Consider the following 17500-nt stretch of genomic DNA (forward strand, 5'->3'; position numbering starts at 1 on the left):
GATTCATTTCCTGGGCCTGTCGTCGTCATGAAAGGGGCGGACTGCGACGCTCTATAGACAAAGCGCGGAGCGCTGCCCTATAGGCAAATCATCACTGCGGTGTCGCTGTACTCAAGCTTGAATACTTGATACCGCAGTTATGTTTGGAGCTCGGCAGACTGGTCTATAGAAACAGTGGGCAGGGGGCACAGTGGCACAGTCGGTAGTGCTGTCGCCATTTCGCCCATACACGAGGCGGGGCTGGCGAAAGGGCCTTTCTGTGTGGAGTTTGTTCTCCCCGTGTCCCCTAGGGTAGGTACCCTCACAGAAAACATGTAGTAATTCCTGGTCTCTGAACTGCCTCCCCTGGCCAGCCGGGGCGCCTGATGGAGGGGAAAGGGAACTGGTTCCTTCACGCGCTACGTCCAACCAGGGAAACTCCCCCCTATCAGGTGTAAAGGAGCAACTTGGACACGCAGGCATGAAGGAAGCATGAGTTCAAGTCCGTTGCTCTCCCCATGTCCCCATATATGGGGACTAGGTTGGCGGAGGGTGTGTAGAGCCCAGGATGATTGACACAGGGGTGAAAAATGGGTTACAAAATCGTGGGATAAAAGAAAAGAACAGTGGCAGTGCCTGGGGAGCAGTTCATTGCTCAGGGGCACTTTGACACACAGACCGGGCGGAAGGTTAAAGCAGGGAACCTTCTGTTACCCAGACGGCCTCTCTACGGCCTCTCGTTATTTATTAAGTGCGTTAAGCTTTTCCACAAAAAGGTGCAGATTGCTGTGCTTTCATGCACTTTTGCATCCGCAGGAGGCTATATCTGTCAACAGCCAGCTGTGGTAATATTAATGTAATATGGTGGAATTTGAACTGAATCCAACTTTCAATGTCAACTTTAAGTGGATTTAAGATTAGTGCAAAGTTGAGCTGATTTCGGATGAGTTTAGCTAATATTAGCATATTCCTCTCCTCTCTCTCTCCCTGGGCTTTGTACCTCTGTGTCTGAAAGTGTGTGGTGTGTCCGTGTCTGTGTGTGTGCACGCGTTTGTGCGTGTGTGTGTGTGTGTGTGTGTGTGTGTGTGTGTGTGTGTGTGTGTGTGTGTGTGTGTAATCTATGAAGTTCTAGCTTTCAGCATCCCTGTCATACAATGAAAGCTAGAACTTCATAGATTACACAGCACTTTTTTATTTTTATTTGAGGGGTACTCCAAACCGTTTGGGTCTATACAAGTGTCCCCTGGTGTGGCTATTCTCATAGCAGAGCCCTGAACAGCCCTTGTACCCTGTGCCAACCAAGTTTAGTGCGGATCGGGCAATGTCTCGCATGTCTCGCAAGTGCTGATGTTAGATTTGTGACGTCCACGGTCGACCCACCCTCTAGAGGCCATTTTAATATAGGAAGAAACACCAATAAAATTTTATATATGTTGTTGTTGAGAGCCATACCAGTGGGCCGATGTCTCTCAACTCTGTGGGCCAGTCGGCCGAGGACAAGAGTAAAAACATAAATAAACACAGCCCGGCACACAGTGTGCTCTGAGACACCACTGGTCAAATACATACTGGCTGTCACCAAAGTCTGGTGAGAGAGAGAAAATGCTACAAAGTGTGGAATATGAGCAGGGAGAGAAGATAAGAGAGGAGAGAAGATGAGGGGAGTGCTAAAAGAGACGAGTAAACCGGTTCAAAATCACATCCTCCTCGGCTGTGTGATGTTGTTGTGTGCATTTGCCTTCATGCCAGTGTGTGTGTGTGTGTGTGTGTGTGTTGTGTGTGTGTGTGTGTGTGTGTGTGTGTGTGTGTGTGTGTGTTGAGTGTGTGTGTGTGTGTTTGTCTGTGTGTGTCTGTGTGTGTGCTTGTGTGTGCGTGCGTGCATGTCTACTCCATGTCTATGTTTGTGCCTTTATGCCAAATTGCAGAGAAAAAGGGAGCAATCTGGGACACACTGGCTGTCAAAATTACTCCATTTCACGAGGAAGTGCGTGTTTTGTGCATTTCACCTATGAACTCTCATTGCATTTAGTGTGCGCATAAGCGTGTGTGTGTGTGTGTGTGTGTTTCACTGAGTATATTTGCAGAAAAGGCAATTTGGACTTTTGTTCACAAAATCATCTGCTATTCACTCCATGGATGCACGCACGCACGCACGCACACGCACACACACACACACACACACACACACACACACACACACAGCTACACATGTGAGGCTTTCAACTTATTTCCATCGACATACATATACATATACGTTCCCTCATCTAACGCTATCTATCACTAGCTCAGGGGTTCAAAACGTTTTTGGCTGGGACTCCGGAAATGCTTTGGCCTGCATGTCTCGCGAACCCCACTCCGCCCACCCCCCGAGGGTTCGCGACCCACGGGTTGAGAACCCCTGCACTAGCTGAACCAGAACCACCTACTCTTAATTACAAAATCCACTGGATTGGTACAAATAAACAGGATACCACAATGAGAAAAGAACATTTGAGGACCAGCCAAAATGTCCCTAATTCGAATTTCCATGCTTTGCCTTCATTTGCTTCTCCCAACGAGAGCAGCCGCCTACAGTGCAAAAACTCTCTTTCTTCATCTCTCTATATATATAAACCTTTTGCCTCCACCTCGTTGTCTCTTCCATCTATTTCTCCTGCAGTTATTTCTTCCTTTCTTTCGTCCCTCTGTCTGTCTGCACACCCGCCCTCCCTCCTGTGTGTCCTTCACTGTTTTGTTGTCCGAGGGCAAATCAACTCCATCTGATTATATGAGATGGCTTTGTTAAATGTGTGTGTGTGTGTGTGTGTGTGTGTGTGTGTGTGTGTGTGTGTGTGTGTGTGTGTGTTTTGCATGTGCATATACTTGCCATGCGTGTGTGCGTGCGTGTGTGTGCGTGTGCGTACAGTACTTGCCATGTGCATGCTAGTAGTACTGTAGACCTCGGTGTGTGTGCATAAAATATGTGCAACATGCACACCGCACATACTATGTGCGGTGTGCATGTACAAACGTTTACGTATATACAAACGTTTCTGTGTGTGGTCAACCACAAGTTCAAGTATTCATGTGTCCCTAGAGCGTGTGTGTGTGTGTGTGTGTGTGTGTGTGTGTGTGTGTGTGTGCGTGGTTGCGTGTGTGTGTGCGTGCGTGCGTGTTTGTGTGCATGTAAGAGAGTTACACTGTTGTTTTATTTAACAAAGGCCAGCCTGTTCCTTGTAAGAGGTGAATGAATAAAGCATAAGGGTCTGTCAGTGATACCTGCACTGAGTAGCAGTAGGCCTACCGTGTTACTAGGGATACAGCCAACGTTCGGTGGCTGGCATTATTTGGCCGAAAACAGATAAAAAAAATCACACCCGTGTGAAGTCTTCTGTTTCTGCTCCTGTCCTTTTGCTGGCTTGTCTTTTATATTGCTTTCCTCTGCTATAGTTTTGATTTGTTACTTTTATACTTTATGTATTTTAGTCTTTATTGAAATATACTCCTAAATATAAACAGTTTCACATTTTATAAGTAGGCCTACATACATTTCTTAACCTTTTCCCCGCTAAAAAACGTAGTCTGCGTTATTTGTCGGGAAGCGACGCTGCAAAAATACATAATCTACGGTTATTCAGTTGTATAAATGTGTTTCATTCGATCTAGTGGAAAGGCTACTCACATTAGTTTCGTTGCTGTTAGCTTAGACCCTAGGCTGCGCCATCTTGGTTGCACGTGCAAGGGTGTGCGCGCTCACGCACGCTTTCAGTCCAAAACCCCACCCAGGCGGCATTTCTGGTCAAAACAGCACCAGCCACTGCTTCTCATGCTCCAGGCAAACAATAACATCCCGTCGAGACAACACACACCATTAAGCTGACACAACATCCGGTAGCAGAGTTTTGGATCTTCAAACAAGGGTTGAACAGCGTGATATCCTGGCATGTTATTAATTAATCCTGGCGGGGAAATGGTTAATGATATTGAAGTAATAATGAAAACATATTATAATCTCTGCCTCTCTCTCCCTGCATGCCTGCCTCTCTCCGTCTCTCTCTGCCTGCCTGCCTGCCTCTCTCTGTCTCTCTCTCCCTGCCTGCCTCTCTCTGTCTCTCTCTCCCTGCCTGTCTCTCTCTGCTTATCTCTGCCTGCCTCTGTCTCTCTCTTTGCCAGTAGACAGCCCCCTGATACAGTTATGATATAAAGATGTGTCTTTGTGTATCACCAACAAGAATTAGAGGCCTATAGTATACAGTATATATACCAGTAAGACGCCTGCAGGGCGAGAAGCGACCTCGCCCTTTAGGGAGAGGTCGGCGTGCTGGGCGAGCGCTGGCGCTTTGGCATTGGGGGGACAGAGCAACATATGGAATGAATTCTGTACTGGCCATATATGGAGCGTGTCTTGAGTGTACAGGGTTTGATGAGGGCCCAGGTAGGGCCGGGCCTTAATTTCCGGGCCTGTTGAGGACTCAAGTTTTCGCCGGCTGCCGGGCACGGCTGCACTAATAACTTTGGGGCGGGCCCGTCTAGAGTTTAAATGGACAGGTATCAGTCAAAAGGGAGACATCGAAGAGGAAAGATGGATGGGGAAGGATCAACATATGGAATGTCAGAACAGGTCAGCTCCATATATGGAGATCTAAACTGACGGGAAATGCACGTTTTCATAGTAAATGCGAGCTGCGGTCGCAACTACAACTACAACAACAACTACAACAGTGTACCTTGCAGTGGTAGCAGAGTGTGTTGGTGGATAACGATGCTGAGTTGAAGGACCAGCTGAGGGGCGGACTTCAGGAAGGCCTCCAGAAGGCGGAGCATGGTGATGTCAGCGCTCTCAAACATAAGCCGCCAGTGGAAGTGACGACGCGGGCCGTCGCTGTGCCACCGACTCTGAGCGCCCAGGTACAAAGCATGGACGTACCTGAGAGAGAGAGAGAGAGAGAGAGAGAGAGAGAGAGAGAGAGAGAGAGAGAAAGAGAGAGAGAGAGAGAGAGAGAGAGAGAGAGAGAGAGAGAGAGAGAAAGAGAGAGACACAGAGAGAGACAGAGAGAGAGGGAGAGAGAGAGAGAGAGAAAATCAGAATCAGTTTTATTCCAAATCATTTTACAGATAAAAAGTGTGTGAAATTCATTCTTGTGTGTAGTTCCCATCGTGTAATACTTTCCAAAGAAGAACTAAGAAAGGAAAGAAAAGAGGGGGAGAATAAAAAAACTTCAGTGCACTGTGCCTACACATGTTGCGACTGAAGGTCGCAACATGTGTAGGCACAGTGCAAGGAATAAATGCATTCGCCATGTATCCGAAGGAAGTCTGATCCAATCACTTTTAGATTTCTCCAGTTTAATCCTGAGTTTAAATTTTGTTGTGTTCAAGATCTGATTTTAGGCATGTTTAAGCCTCCAGGAAAATCCGTTTTGAGGTTCTTAATCCACTGTTTTTCATTAAAACGTCTTTGTCCTACTGTCCAGTTGGGATTGTGTTGAAGTCCAGCGCATTTTAGAGCTTCAATGCCGTGAGCCATGAAATGTTGCACAAACCTTGTGGTTGTCTTTTTTGCATTGTTAATATTGTATCTGTGTTGTCCCAGCCTTGTACCTATTGTTTTACCCGTTTCTCCGACATATTGTAAACCACATTTTTCACAACACGCGTTTTGTAGTTCTATTTTTGACTAATTGTTTGGCTTTGAAGTATTCTGGTCCATGGCATACTGGTGTGTTGATTTATTTTAGCTTGCTGTGTACTAGATAATCTTTAAGGTTTTTGTTTTTTCTGTAGGCCGATATAATTTTATAATCTTTTAGAAGATCATCCGTTCGGTTCTCAAAATTCCTTTTTATTCTGTTGTTGGCTAGTGTGCTCTGTGTTGAATAACTGGTTATCAGGGCCAATTTAGGGCCTGGATCCCGCACTCTTATTTCTAAGAAGGTATTTTGAGCTTTCCGGAGGAATGTCCTAGTGTATCCTCTTAGTCTGAGGGCCTTAAATAGTGTTTTACAAGCTATTTTGAAATCACTTATTTGCGTGCAAATCCTATGGAATCTTAGTAGTTTGACTATCCCTGTGTAGCAGTGTGTCGGGTGGAATGACGTTTTGTGTAATAGTGTCTGTTTCTTTAAAGAATACTTTTAAGTCTAGTTTCCCATTTGTGTTAAAAGTTTGGGCCCTTGAAGATTGTTACATCAAGAAAGTCAATCCTTTCAGTGTGTGTCACATATTTTATCGTTATGGATCTATGATGGCTATTTAAAACATCAATAAATTCCTGGAATTCTTCTTTGCTATGTTCCCATATTCCAAATATATCATCCAGAAACCTATAGTAATGTGTTGGAGAGAGAGACAGAGAGAGAGGGAGAGAGAGAGAGAGATAAAATCAGAATCAGTTTTATTCCAAATCAGTTTTACAGGTAAAAAGTGTGTGAAATTCATTCTTGTGTGTAGTTCCCATCGTGTAATACTTTCCAAAGAAGAACTAAGAAAGGAAAGAAGAGAGGGGGAGGGAGAGGGGGGGGGAAGTGTAAGGAGATCAAGGCAGGAAAAGAAAGAACATTTGACCACAAAAAGTACAGGTAAAGGGTTTTCTTCTGTGCGGGTCTGAGAGAGAGAGAGAGAGAGAGAGAGAGAGAGAGAGAGAGACGTGTGAGGGAAAAAAATAGCTTACATTTATGAGTAACGATGTAAGGAAGAAAGCACATATTGCAAAATAATATATAAAAGGGTTCAATTTGCTGCCAGGGATATGGAGGGGAATCCATCTTCTCCTCATGGTCATTCATTACTATGGCCGGTTGGGATGCGTTTTTATCTCTGCCTCTATAGTCAGGCTGAATTACATACATGCATTTCTCCTTTTGGGAGGAAATGCAGACTGTCTGGTGTTTGATATTCATGTTTGATCATTAATATCACAGTTGATCAATTCAGTTAAAAATGTATTTTAACCACATTTTACCCTGCATGGTGTGTCTCTATTCTGGGCATTTTCTTTCCCATGAATGTCCAAATAAAATTAAAAAGCATTTGAAAAGCACTTCTTTACATTTCACAAAAATAGTGACAATAGCAGATCCACAAATGGTTTTCCAATTCACATGCTATACATAAAGCATGATGAAATGTTGGAACATATGGAAGTTAGCATCCGGCAGTTTCTACATACTATAGGGGCCCATACTCAACATTTCTAACATAAAACTTTGGTGTACTCAATATGCCTGGGTTCACATTCTGGCAAGTGGACTTTACGGTTGGGGCGTGAAACCCCTTTTGGTGTTTTAGCTAAGCATTATGTTATACTTCAGCTACTGAAAAAATAGCAGATCTACAAGCTCATAGCGCGCCACCGAGTGGCGCGCTACGAGCTTGTAGGTCTGCTATTTTTGAAAAATCGTTAAAAATGCGGCACAAATCTTTGAACATATATTCTTTCAGAGCGAACGTTTTTTTTTATTTTGACGTCAGGCCTACAGTAAATGGGTTAAGTGGGTAAGGTAACTCTAGCCTGGCCCCTCTCAATTGCGGGAGGACTTCACAGCCGAAGTGGTGACGAGCCAACCAGATCCTTCTGGAACCAGGCTATAACCAACATTTCCCAGTATGCAAATATGGGGCGGGACACTGAGAAGGATGAGACTAATATCTACACAGTGATATTATTATCGCTACGCGCATGGCTAAAGAAAACACCCCCCTCCCATTTTCTTTGACATGCTGCACCTGCATTGCAAACATATTCACACATACCAAGGATTTACTGTACATAACGTATGTCTACGCACGCACGCACGCATGCACGCACACACACACACAGGCAACAAGGCAGCCGGGAAATCTGTGGCTCTGCAAATAATCTGCTGGTCTGGCACTCTCCCTCTCTCCCTCTCCATTGTCATTCCCTCTTTCTCCCTCCTCTTATTCTTTTCTCTCTTGTCATTCATTCTCTCTCTCTCTCTCTCTCTCTCTCTCTCTCTCATTTATTTTCCTTCTCGCCCCAGGCCGCCCTATCTGCAGCTTTCAATCTCCTCCTCTACCATTTTCCTCCCTTCCATTCTCCTCCTCCAAATTCCTTTCCTCTCCTCTCCCCCTTCTCACCTTCTCTCCACTACTCATGGTAGCTGTGTGTGTGTGTGTATTATCTGTTAGACCTGCACAGTTAGACCACTGAGAGAGTCAGAGTATATGGGCGTGCCTGTGTGTATACAATGGGTATCTATCTATCTATCTATCTATCTATCTATCTATCTATCTATATGTATATAGTATCTATCTATAATAGTATATGGGCGTGCCTGTGTGTATACAACGGGTATCTATCTATCTCCAAATTCCTCCCTTCTCCCTCTGCCTGTGCTGTGCATGCATTATCGTGTGTTCATTTTGTGCCTGTGGTTATCCTTTTTTGCATTGACCACAACAGCAGAACCAACCCTACACACAGGAATGTCTCTCTGCCTGATTGACTGACTGACTGATGAAGTTACATGTTAACACTATAAGGTCAGACTGCACCAATGCAACTGTAGTTGCAACTCCTTGCAACAGAACATCTATTATAATTCCAGTGGAATTATAATAGATGTTTCCAATAGATTCCACCCCCATGACTCTTCACACTGTAATTGCAAGCATTCCCAAAACAACAGTGTCACGGTCATTGGTTCTCCTGGACAGCACGTGCCAGAGTGAGAGTCAGAATGTGTGTGTGCGTGCATGTGTGCGACAGACAGACAGACAGACAGACAGACAGACAGACAGACAGACAGACAGACAGACAGACAGACAGACAGACATTTCTAGCAAAAGAACACAACGATTGATAAGATAAGCATAATGGTGGACACAGTAGTACAGTACGTACAGTGGTTCCTGTACAGTGCCCTGCATCATGTGATTTGACACATTTATTTAGATGAGCTCACACAGCCCCATGCAGTCCAGCAGTTCCCCCCTCTGCTGTGCTCAGCAGAGAGGACACTGGGGCTGCATGGTGCTGTACTGTATATACGTACAGTACAGTACCATGGTGGAGCACATATCTGACCCTTTGGTTCCAGTCCGTCTGGATGATCTATTAAACAAACCTCTACGGGGATAACATGAAGCCCTGAGCCATGCTGACCCATGATGAAGTTACACCAGGGTGTAGGCCGACAGAGTGTCGCCGCTATATACCTGTATATCATCCACTTCAAATTAAAAGCTCTCTGGCATTGCATATAGTATACAGACCAGCAATATGGTTTGTGGAGAGAGAGAGAGGTGTGTGTGTGTGTGTGTGTGTGTGTGTGTGTGTGTGTGTGTGTGTGTGTCTAGCATTACCCCATAGAGACCCATAAAACGTTGGAGCTTTGCTCCAAGAGTGCTGGTGAACCAGATATGAACCCGCAGACAAAGGGAAAGAGAGGCAAACAGAGAGAGAGGAGAGAGAGAGAGACAGAGACAGAGAGAGACAGAGAGACACTGTAACTGGAGAGACAGAACGATAGGCTGTGAGTGAAGGAGGGCCGTCCTGCCCCCTTTTCATCTCCATGATGAGAGATTGTTAGAAACATCTTGATGTTAATGAGTCTCTGATGTGTAGTTCTCTCACGCAACGCAACGCACGCGCACAGACACACACACACGCACAGACACACGCACAGACACACACACACACACACACACACACACACACACACACACACACACACACACACACACACACACACACACACACACACACACACACACACACACACACACACACACACACACACAGTAGTGGTAGAAAGCTAGTACATTTACTCAAGTACTGTAAGCACTTAAGTACAATTTTGAGATACTTTTACTATTTTAGTATTTCCGGTAATACTTTCACTTCTACTCAACTACACCTCAGATGCAAATATTGTACTTTGTACTCTGCTACAATTATTTGAAGACCTTAGTTACTATATTGTGAGCTGTATAGTGCTATATGTTCAAAAGAGCTTTATACAGTTAAATACATTTGAAAACTTGTTAAATGGGATATTCTGCATAATGATATACCTATATACTTGGTACATTTTGATACCAATACGTTTGTACTTTAAGTCAAGTACATTATAATTACTTTTTTTTCTTTAACTTTGTAACAGTTTTATGCAGATACAAACATGTGAGTGTGTCATGCCCCGTGACATGCTCCATATATGGCCAAAACAGAATTAATTCAATATGTTGATCCAGAGCCATCTAATAGAGGATTTACAATATGAACACGGCTGGCCAGCAACTCTACATCTGACCGCACAGACAGCATGATTAATAGTTTAACTCCTGCTTCTTAACTGCACCGTATTAAGAAGCTCTGTTGTTTCAGCGCATGCCTCGCCCTTGTAGGTGGCTTCTCGCCCTCAGGGCGTCCTTACTGGTCGTAGAACCTTGGCTATGCCTGCAGCCAGGTGCTCTGCGGCTGGCTTCTCTGCAGAACAGCCAACACACAGGTCTTCAGCTGCCATGGCTTCTGCTGTGGTCGGCCCTATGGCTGCAAACTTCATTTGAGTGAGCTGGACACCCGACAGCCTCCGCACAATCCCTAGGCTAAACTTGACTCCTGATGGGCTGAAGAAAGCCACGCAAGCCGGAGTGCCCTGCTCTGTGAAATAGTTCTTTAGATTCTTCTCCAGATCCGGATGCTCTGCGGTTTCGTAGACGGTCAGTGTCTCATGGGGCACTCCATTTCCCCTCAAAGCCGTGGGCAGGACTTCTCTTTTGATTGAACCACACGGGAAGAAAAGTGGTAAAATATGTGCGTCCTCTCGTTCAAGGATGAGTCGCGATAGAACATCTACTGTCCCAGTATCCTCTCCCAGAGGATTCAGACCTAGATTCTGCACTAATGCTGCAGTTGCCCTCCCGACCACGTAGATGGACTTGGAATTCCATATTTCTTTCACGGAATTGTTCCACTCTTCTGTTCGTTCCACTGTCTGTAGGCACATGTTGACGGCCTCCACTGCTCTGGGACTGGTGAAGACCAGTCCTCCATGTCTGTGTGGTTGAAAGAGTTTATCCGATAAGGTGTTTAATGAGACAAACTTGAAAGACAGGACAGGGATTAAGGTTGCTTTGTGCCCATGAGATGCCAACTCCTTGATGTAAGGCTCGGGGCCTGAGTGTCCCTCTCGTGGTTCTTTCAGAAGCAGGACATGCATGTTGATGGAGGTTGTTGATCCCTTCACTTCCCAGGGAATCTCGTTGAGACTTGTTTTATAACTTACTGGACATATTTCAAATTATACCAATTAAAAATCTAAATAGCTAATACAATAATTCATCTTTCATTGCAACACAAACGTTAGGGTTTCTGACTGATCATAATAACTTCTATAGAATCTAAAAACGTCTACCTACTAAACGATATAAAAGAGAGGCTATTCTGCTCACACTGACATACAACTGGTTCACAAATATGGAGATATTGGGATCCATGATGTCATCAGAAACTGCTGATGTCATCTTGATGACGTACATGGGAAAACATGGGAGGCAGACAAACTCACAGAGAAGAACTGCAGACAAACAGACGGATGGAAGCATATACATTTCTTACCCTGAATACAGTGCACAGAGCCATGTCACACAAAGCTCCAAATATGGAGATGTCTGAGGTCATAGTACTCGCAGACTGGCCAAATAAAGTGCAAGATCCACATGGAGGAAAAGCGGACGAGAGAACATGATATCCCACAGATCAACAGAAGATGATGAACAACTTTGTGCTACACAACAAGGATTCATGTTCCGCAAACAGAGACAATGCGATGTGGTCGAGTTCATAGAGAAGGAGGTCGGCCACAATGTGAAGTCATTAAAGAATGTCGGGCATGTCTTGGAGAAACTGACCGCAGAGAACAAGTTGCTGGAAGAACAGATGCTGTCAGAATCCGGCCCTGTGCCTCTGAAGGTGTCCTCGGCCTTAACCGCAGCCGAGGAGGTCATGGCATCATTGAAGGTCTTGCTGCAGAAAGAGAGGACTCTCTCTAACGCACTGCAACAGCACCTACGGGGGGCCCAACCATGGGTGGACAGACTTGGTCAGACGCTGGGCCAGGTAGACACCATAGACAGACACATGAAATACCTGCAGTGCCTGCAACGCATAGAGGACCTCAGTGACCGCATTCAACAGTATCTGATGACAAACGGAGTGTGGGAGGCCATCACGGCCGTGAGGACCATGGCCAGTCTGGACATGGGATTGAAGGAGTCCGGCTGCACTCATCTACAGTTCTTCCTCAGAGAGACGCTACGCTTCTGGCATAGAATCGTCAAAGACAGACTGGCGGGTGATTTTAAAGAGGTGTTGACTCTTCTTCACTGGCCCTTCGTCTCCCCCTCCACCCAGTGTACGGCACATCCTGCCAACGTCCAGGAGATCAACAACCGGCTGGACCTACTGGTCGGACAGCTCTTGTCCCTGCAGACCTCTGATGATGTAATATCAGAGAAATGGCCGGCGCCCCATTCAGGCATGTCCCACCAAGCTGCAGCCCTCTCCCTGCCCATCCAGGTCATGCTGCTGCCACTCAGCAAGAGGTTCAGATACCACTTCACTGGAGACAGACAGACCAACTCACTCAACAAGCCAGAGTGGTACCTAACCCTGGTTCTGATGTGGATGGGGAACAGCTCAGGCTTTATGGAGAAGATCCAGCACATTATGGACCGGGCTGGAACTAACGGCGATGCCAGGGTGGAGCTGTGCCGTGGCCTGCTTTCTCTAGCCCAGGAGAAATTGGCCAGCGACATCCCCAGACTCCTGCACGACGACGATCTCTTCTGCCACCTGGTGGACGAGATACTGCAGTTTGAGAAGGAGCTGAGGGGAACCTACAGTTATCCTGCCACTCTCCCAGGAGCCCTGCACATCCTGCTAGACGAGGCCACGCTACGGAAATGGCTCACTGTTGAGAAGACAAGGGCGATGGAGAAGGTGGACACCATGTTGTTGGCTGAGGGAGCATGGAGATCTCAGTACCGAGACATCAGCGACGTGGACGAGTTGGATGAGCTGAAGGCTCCAGCTTGTGCCGAGACCTTCATGACTCTGCTGTCGGTCATTACCGAGCGCTACCGCTCACTGCCGTGTTCTCGTGCTCAGCTGAGGTTTCTCGAACTACAGAGGGACCTGGTGGACGACTTCCGCATCCGACTCACGCAGGTGATGAAAGAGGAGTCTAGATGCCCGCTGGGAGCACGCTACGGTGCCGTCCTCAACGCTGAGAACTACATCTCCACCGTCCTGGCAGACTGGGCTGACAACGTGCTTTTCCTCCAGCTTCAGCAGGCTGCAGTCTTCCTGGGCGAGGAGGAGGAGGACAGCGGGGGCACCCTGAGTGGTCCGGGGATGGTGGAGGTGGGCCGCCTGGCTTCCCTGGAGGGCTCGCCGTTCGAGGACCTCCTGGTCCTACTGGAGAGGCTGAGGGGGGACATGATGAGCCGACTCCTGGACGCAGTGATGAGAGACGTGACGGAGAAGGCCCAGGCCTACCGTCAAGGCGGGTGGCTGTCTCTGCCCTCGCAGTGTGACCAGGCCACCATGTCTCTGTCCAGCTCAGCACGTCCCATGATGCTTTGCCTGAGGGATCACCTGCTGAACCTGCAGCAGCTGCTGTGTGTCCCCCTGTTCCAGACCACATGGCAGGGCCTCGCCTACCGCATGGACACGTTCCTCTACGAGGAAGTCATCCTTTATAATAATTTCAATGAGGGCGGGGCGGCACAGCTACAGTTTGACATGACCAGGAACCTCTTCCCCCTGTTCGGACACTACAGCAGGCGACCTGAGAACTTCTTCAAACGTGTCAAAGAGGCCTGCATAGTTCTGTCCCTTAACGTCGGCTCGGCTCTCCTGCTGAGGGACCTGCTGGGAGACGCTGTGGAGGAGTGGACAACGTTAGGCGAGGAGGAGCCAACGGGAGGAGGAGAGGGGAATCCTTCACCGGAGTCTGCACTCAGCGAGCTGGGGGTCTACCTTCTGCCCCCCAGTGATGTCCTCAGTCTGCTCAACCTCAGGGTATCGTGGCCCGGACAGTGACAGGTACAGCATGCGTATGCCAGATATATCATTGTGATGAAACTCGTCATGTTCCTGAAGAGCGTAAGGAGGCAGGATGTCCCACTGTCACTCCATATTTGGGCTGATCAAGTCATCGTCTTCTCAGTTTGAATATCATGTTTAAGTAGTGATGGCTTTAGTTCAGCTATGCAGTAGCACAACATGTAGCCTATATAAGTGTATTTTTCGCAGGCTTTTTTCCCTTACGAAATGAGCAAATAAACTTTCCATCTTTCAAAATCTAATATATATGTTTTTTACTAAATGAAGCTTCCTCAGTGTGTGGATCGCATGGTGATCATGTTGATGATCGCATGCCGCTATTTTATTTGTTCTATATATATAGAGAGAACAGTGAATAAATTCAAGTTCAGATTTTATTAGAAAACATCACTGCATAATGTAGTGGTTGGTAATATATGAATTATAATCCATTTCTTACAATTGTAATGATTTCTAATTGTTTAGACAACTGAACCAGCAATACACAAGTGAATAAACTGCAGGGGCTTGTGCAAACACACTAATCAACACTCGCATACAAATTTGTATGCGAGCCGAGCATAAAACATTTTACTATCCATTTTACTATCCAATCTACCGTTGTATTAGGATATGTTGTGTGCGAGTGTGCATCTTTGTGTGTGTGCACGTGTGCGTGTGTGTGCGTGCGTGTTGGAGGTGAATGAGCATTGATTGTCGTTGAGTCACTGATGTGATACGATCTCACTGAGAGCTCAAGTGTTTAATTGGCAAAGATATAAACCCTGCTTAACGCGTATGTGTGTGTGTGTGTGTGTGTGTGTGTGTGTGTGTGTGTGTGTGTGTGTGTGTGTGTGTGTGTGTGTGTGCGTGTGTGTGTGTGTGAAGTCAGTGATGTTATCGCTTTAGCTCAAGGGGTCAGGTTTGATCCTGTAAATCCTGCTGTTGTGCGTGTGCGTGTTTGTGTGCACATGCATGTAAAATTCCAGAGCTGTCGCTGTGAGAAAAAAAACTGTTAAGGACAGAGAGGAGAGGATGGGAGAGATTGAGGTTAGAGACAAGAAGAGGAAAGGAGAGAAGAGATGATGATGAGGATATATGGGGTTAGAAAATGGAGAGAAGACACAGAAGGAGAGGTTTGAACTGTATTTGAGTTTGTGGAGTGAGTGCGTGCGTGCGTGCGTGCGTGCGTGCATGCGTGCGTGGACCATGCGTGTGCTGTGCGTGCGTGTAGTTTGTGCGTCTGCACCGTGCACGTGTGCCTGTGCGTACGTGCGCACATGTGAGAGAGCTGAACAGTCTGCTGGTGCCTGCATTAATCAGTCATCATTTATAGAATTTTTTAGGCTTCAGCAGAACTGGAAAAAGACAGGGAGGGAGGGAGGGAGGGAGAGATGGGGAAAAGAGAGATAGCGATGGGGAAAATCGAGTTAGAAGTAAAGGGTGAGGTAGATGAGATGAGCAAGAGGACGGTTGATGAGGACAATATTTGACTGCACGGGGACATTCCCCATCAGCATAATTGTCATGTCTTCTTTAAACGTAGCCACGTCGTCATGGCAACACTTTCCTATAGCAATATGCTAGGCTATGTCAACCAGGTATCCCACCTCTCTACTCTTTGAACTCCATCTGCCAATCACTCCTGGATCCTGAACATTAAACATATATCACCAGAATTCCCACAATGCAGTGTGGAAAGCCTAATTTCTATCTCAGTTACAGTCTAGAGCAGTGGTTTTCAACCAGTCGTCCTTGAGGGGATTCCAGGTGGTCCCCTGCAGCTAAATGATGGAAGATGTTTAACAATAATTTAACTCTCAAGAGTTAAATTATTGTTAAACATCTGCATTACTTAATTTACAAGAAGTCTACACAATTAGAGAATGTAAAATAATTGTTATTTTGATCAACGTTTGCCTGTTATCTCTCCTAATGGTACCAACATTAACAAGGTACCAGCAACAACAACGTGGTACCAGCATACAGCATGGAATTGTGGGCAGAATCCTATCCAACAATAACAAAAATATGTTTTAGTTTTGGGTGTGAGAGTCTCATCAATCCCATCAAATCTCATCAAATTGGGCGTTTGTATGGAAAAAGGTTGAAAACCACTGGTCTAGAGCCCATCTACTTTATGTTGCATGCAACAAGGGGTGTGTGTCATTTGGGTCATCAGGGGATGTCAATTGCCACCCTCTAGTGTTCACATTTAACCTTAAGTTCAGTTATTTTATGCATATTGTCCCCAACTCTGAATTATTGCAATCGATGACCCTCCATCCGTGTTATAATTTAGACAAGCATTTTATTGTAGACAACCATTAATCTATTAACCACTTTCAATGTGACATTCCTTCCTATTTTGGGAACGTCATTGTAGGCGAACACTTTTCAAAATGTTTCTTTTTTCGCCCCCAAACAAATAGTGAAAATGGTTGATCTACAAGATCTCAACGCGTCGCTTGGCAACCTGTTGAGAGCTTGTAGATCCACTATTTTAGCTATTTTAGACATGTGGTTAAGTTATTGTTTGCCACTCCAATTTCTTCCTGAAATTACGCCTCTGCATGCACCCGCACAGACTGTTCCCATGTCCACTGCCGGGGTGTATATGTATAGGTGAACTAGGCAATTGCGTAGAGCATCACTTTGCAAGGGCGACAGAATGTGGGCCAACTATTCGAAATATCAATCATGTTCAGCGGACACCAGCTATTGTGCCAATCCAGGGTCTCCCACTCGGGAAGGGACACTAAACGCAAACCTTTTAACCACTAGCATTGTTTTCAAATACATCTTAGGTTTAACTTTTCAGTATCGTGTGTCAGAAATATGAAATGTACAGTATCCAGGTTTGCTTAAGTATACCAATTCAACACTCGCAGATATGTTTTGGCACTCACTTGAGAAAGCCCCAGATCTGAAAATAACCGGGGTTCGCTCTCTGAGGTTTATGTGAATGGTTCAACGACCGCAAGCCAAACGTGATACCAGCTGCCATGCTAGATATATAAGCCACAGTACGTATATGAAATGTGCATTGTCCAGGACTGAAAGCGGACACGTGTTATAGCCAATGAGAACACAGTACAGGTGAACATGGGTTCGTGTTTGATTGTGTAAAAAAAGGGGTTTCTTAACACGCACGCAAGCATGCACGGACACATGCACGCGCACACACACACACACACACACACACACACACACACACACACACACACACACACACACACTAAGGCTGTCCCCAAACATTCAAGGTTCGAATGTTCGCTCGTTAGGGTTGGCACTCGAATCTTAATTAATGGGCTTGAACCATTCGTTTTTTTAATATAATTTTTATTAAAAAAAAATATTATTATTATTATTATTATTTTTTTTATTAACTTGAAAATATATCTCGGCGAGAATGCGATATGAACATGTAAAAAAAAAAGGTAAGTTTCTAGTGCATTCCTGTCAGAA

At 45.8% G+C, this 17500-nt stretch overlaps 3 protein-coding genes across 3 annotated transcripts in view; 1 reads left to right on the top strand and 2 right to left on the bottom strand.

Annotated features, from left to right (window-relative positions):
- Positions 1–17500, bottom strand: part of xkr7b (XK, Kell blood group complex subunit-related family, member 7b) — a 57435-nt gene that overhangs the window by 13178 nt on the left and 26757 nt on the right. Inside the window, exon 2 of the mRNA XM_083768550.1 lies at positions 4686–4885. Coding sequence (XP_083624676.1) covers positions 4686–4885 — 200 coding nt within the window. The remainder of the gene's footprint in view (positions 1–4685; positions 4886–17500) is intronic.
- On the bottom strand, positions 10344–11144 carry LOC310861255 (uroporphyrinogen-III synthase-like; the record flags this gene model as incomplete). The annotated part of the gene is made up of 1 exon (XM_083768651.1): positions 10344–11144. The coding sequence occupies one exon, from the start codon at positions 11142–11144 to the stop codon at positions 10344–10346; it is 801 nt and encodes a 266-aa protein (XP_083624777.1).
- Positions 11669–14029, top strand: LOC310861256 (RAD50-interacting protein 1-like; the record flags this gene model as incomplete). Its single annotated transcript, XM_083768652.1, has 1 exon — positions 11669–14029. The coding sequence occupies one exon, from the start codon at positions 11669–11671 to the stop codon at positions 14027–14029; it is 2361 nt and encodes a 786-aa protein (XP_083624778.1).

The sequence above is a fragment of the Protomyctophum parallelum genome, assembly GCF_964188405.1.
Source record: "Protomyctophum parallelum genome assembly, chromosome: 7".
NCBI classification, from domain to species: Eukaryota; Metazoa; Chordata; class Actinopteri; order Myctophiformes; family Myctophidae; genus Protomyctophum; species Protomyctophum parallelum.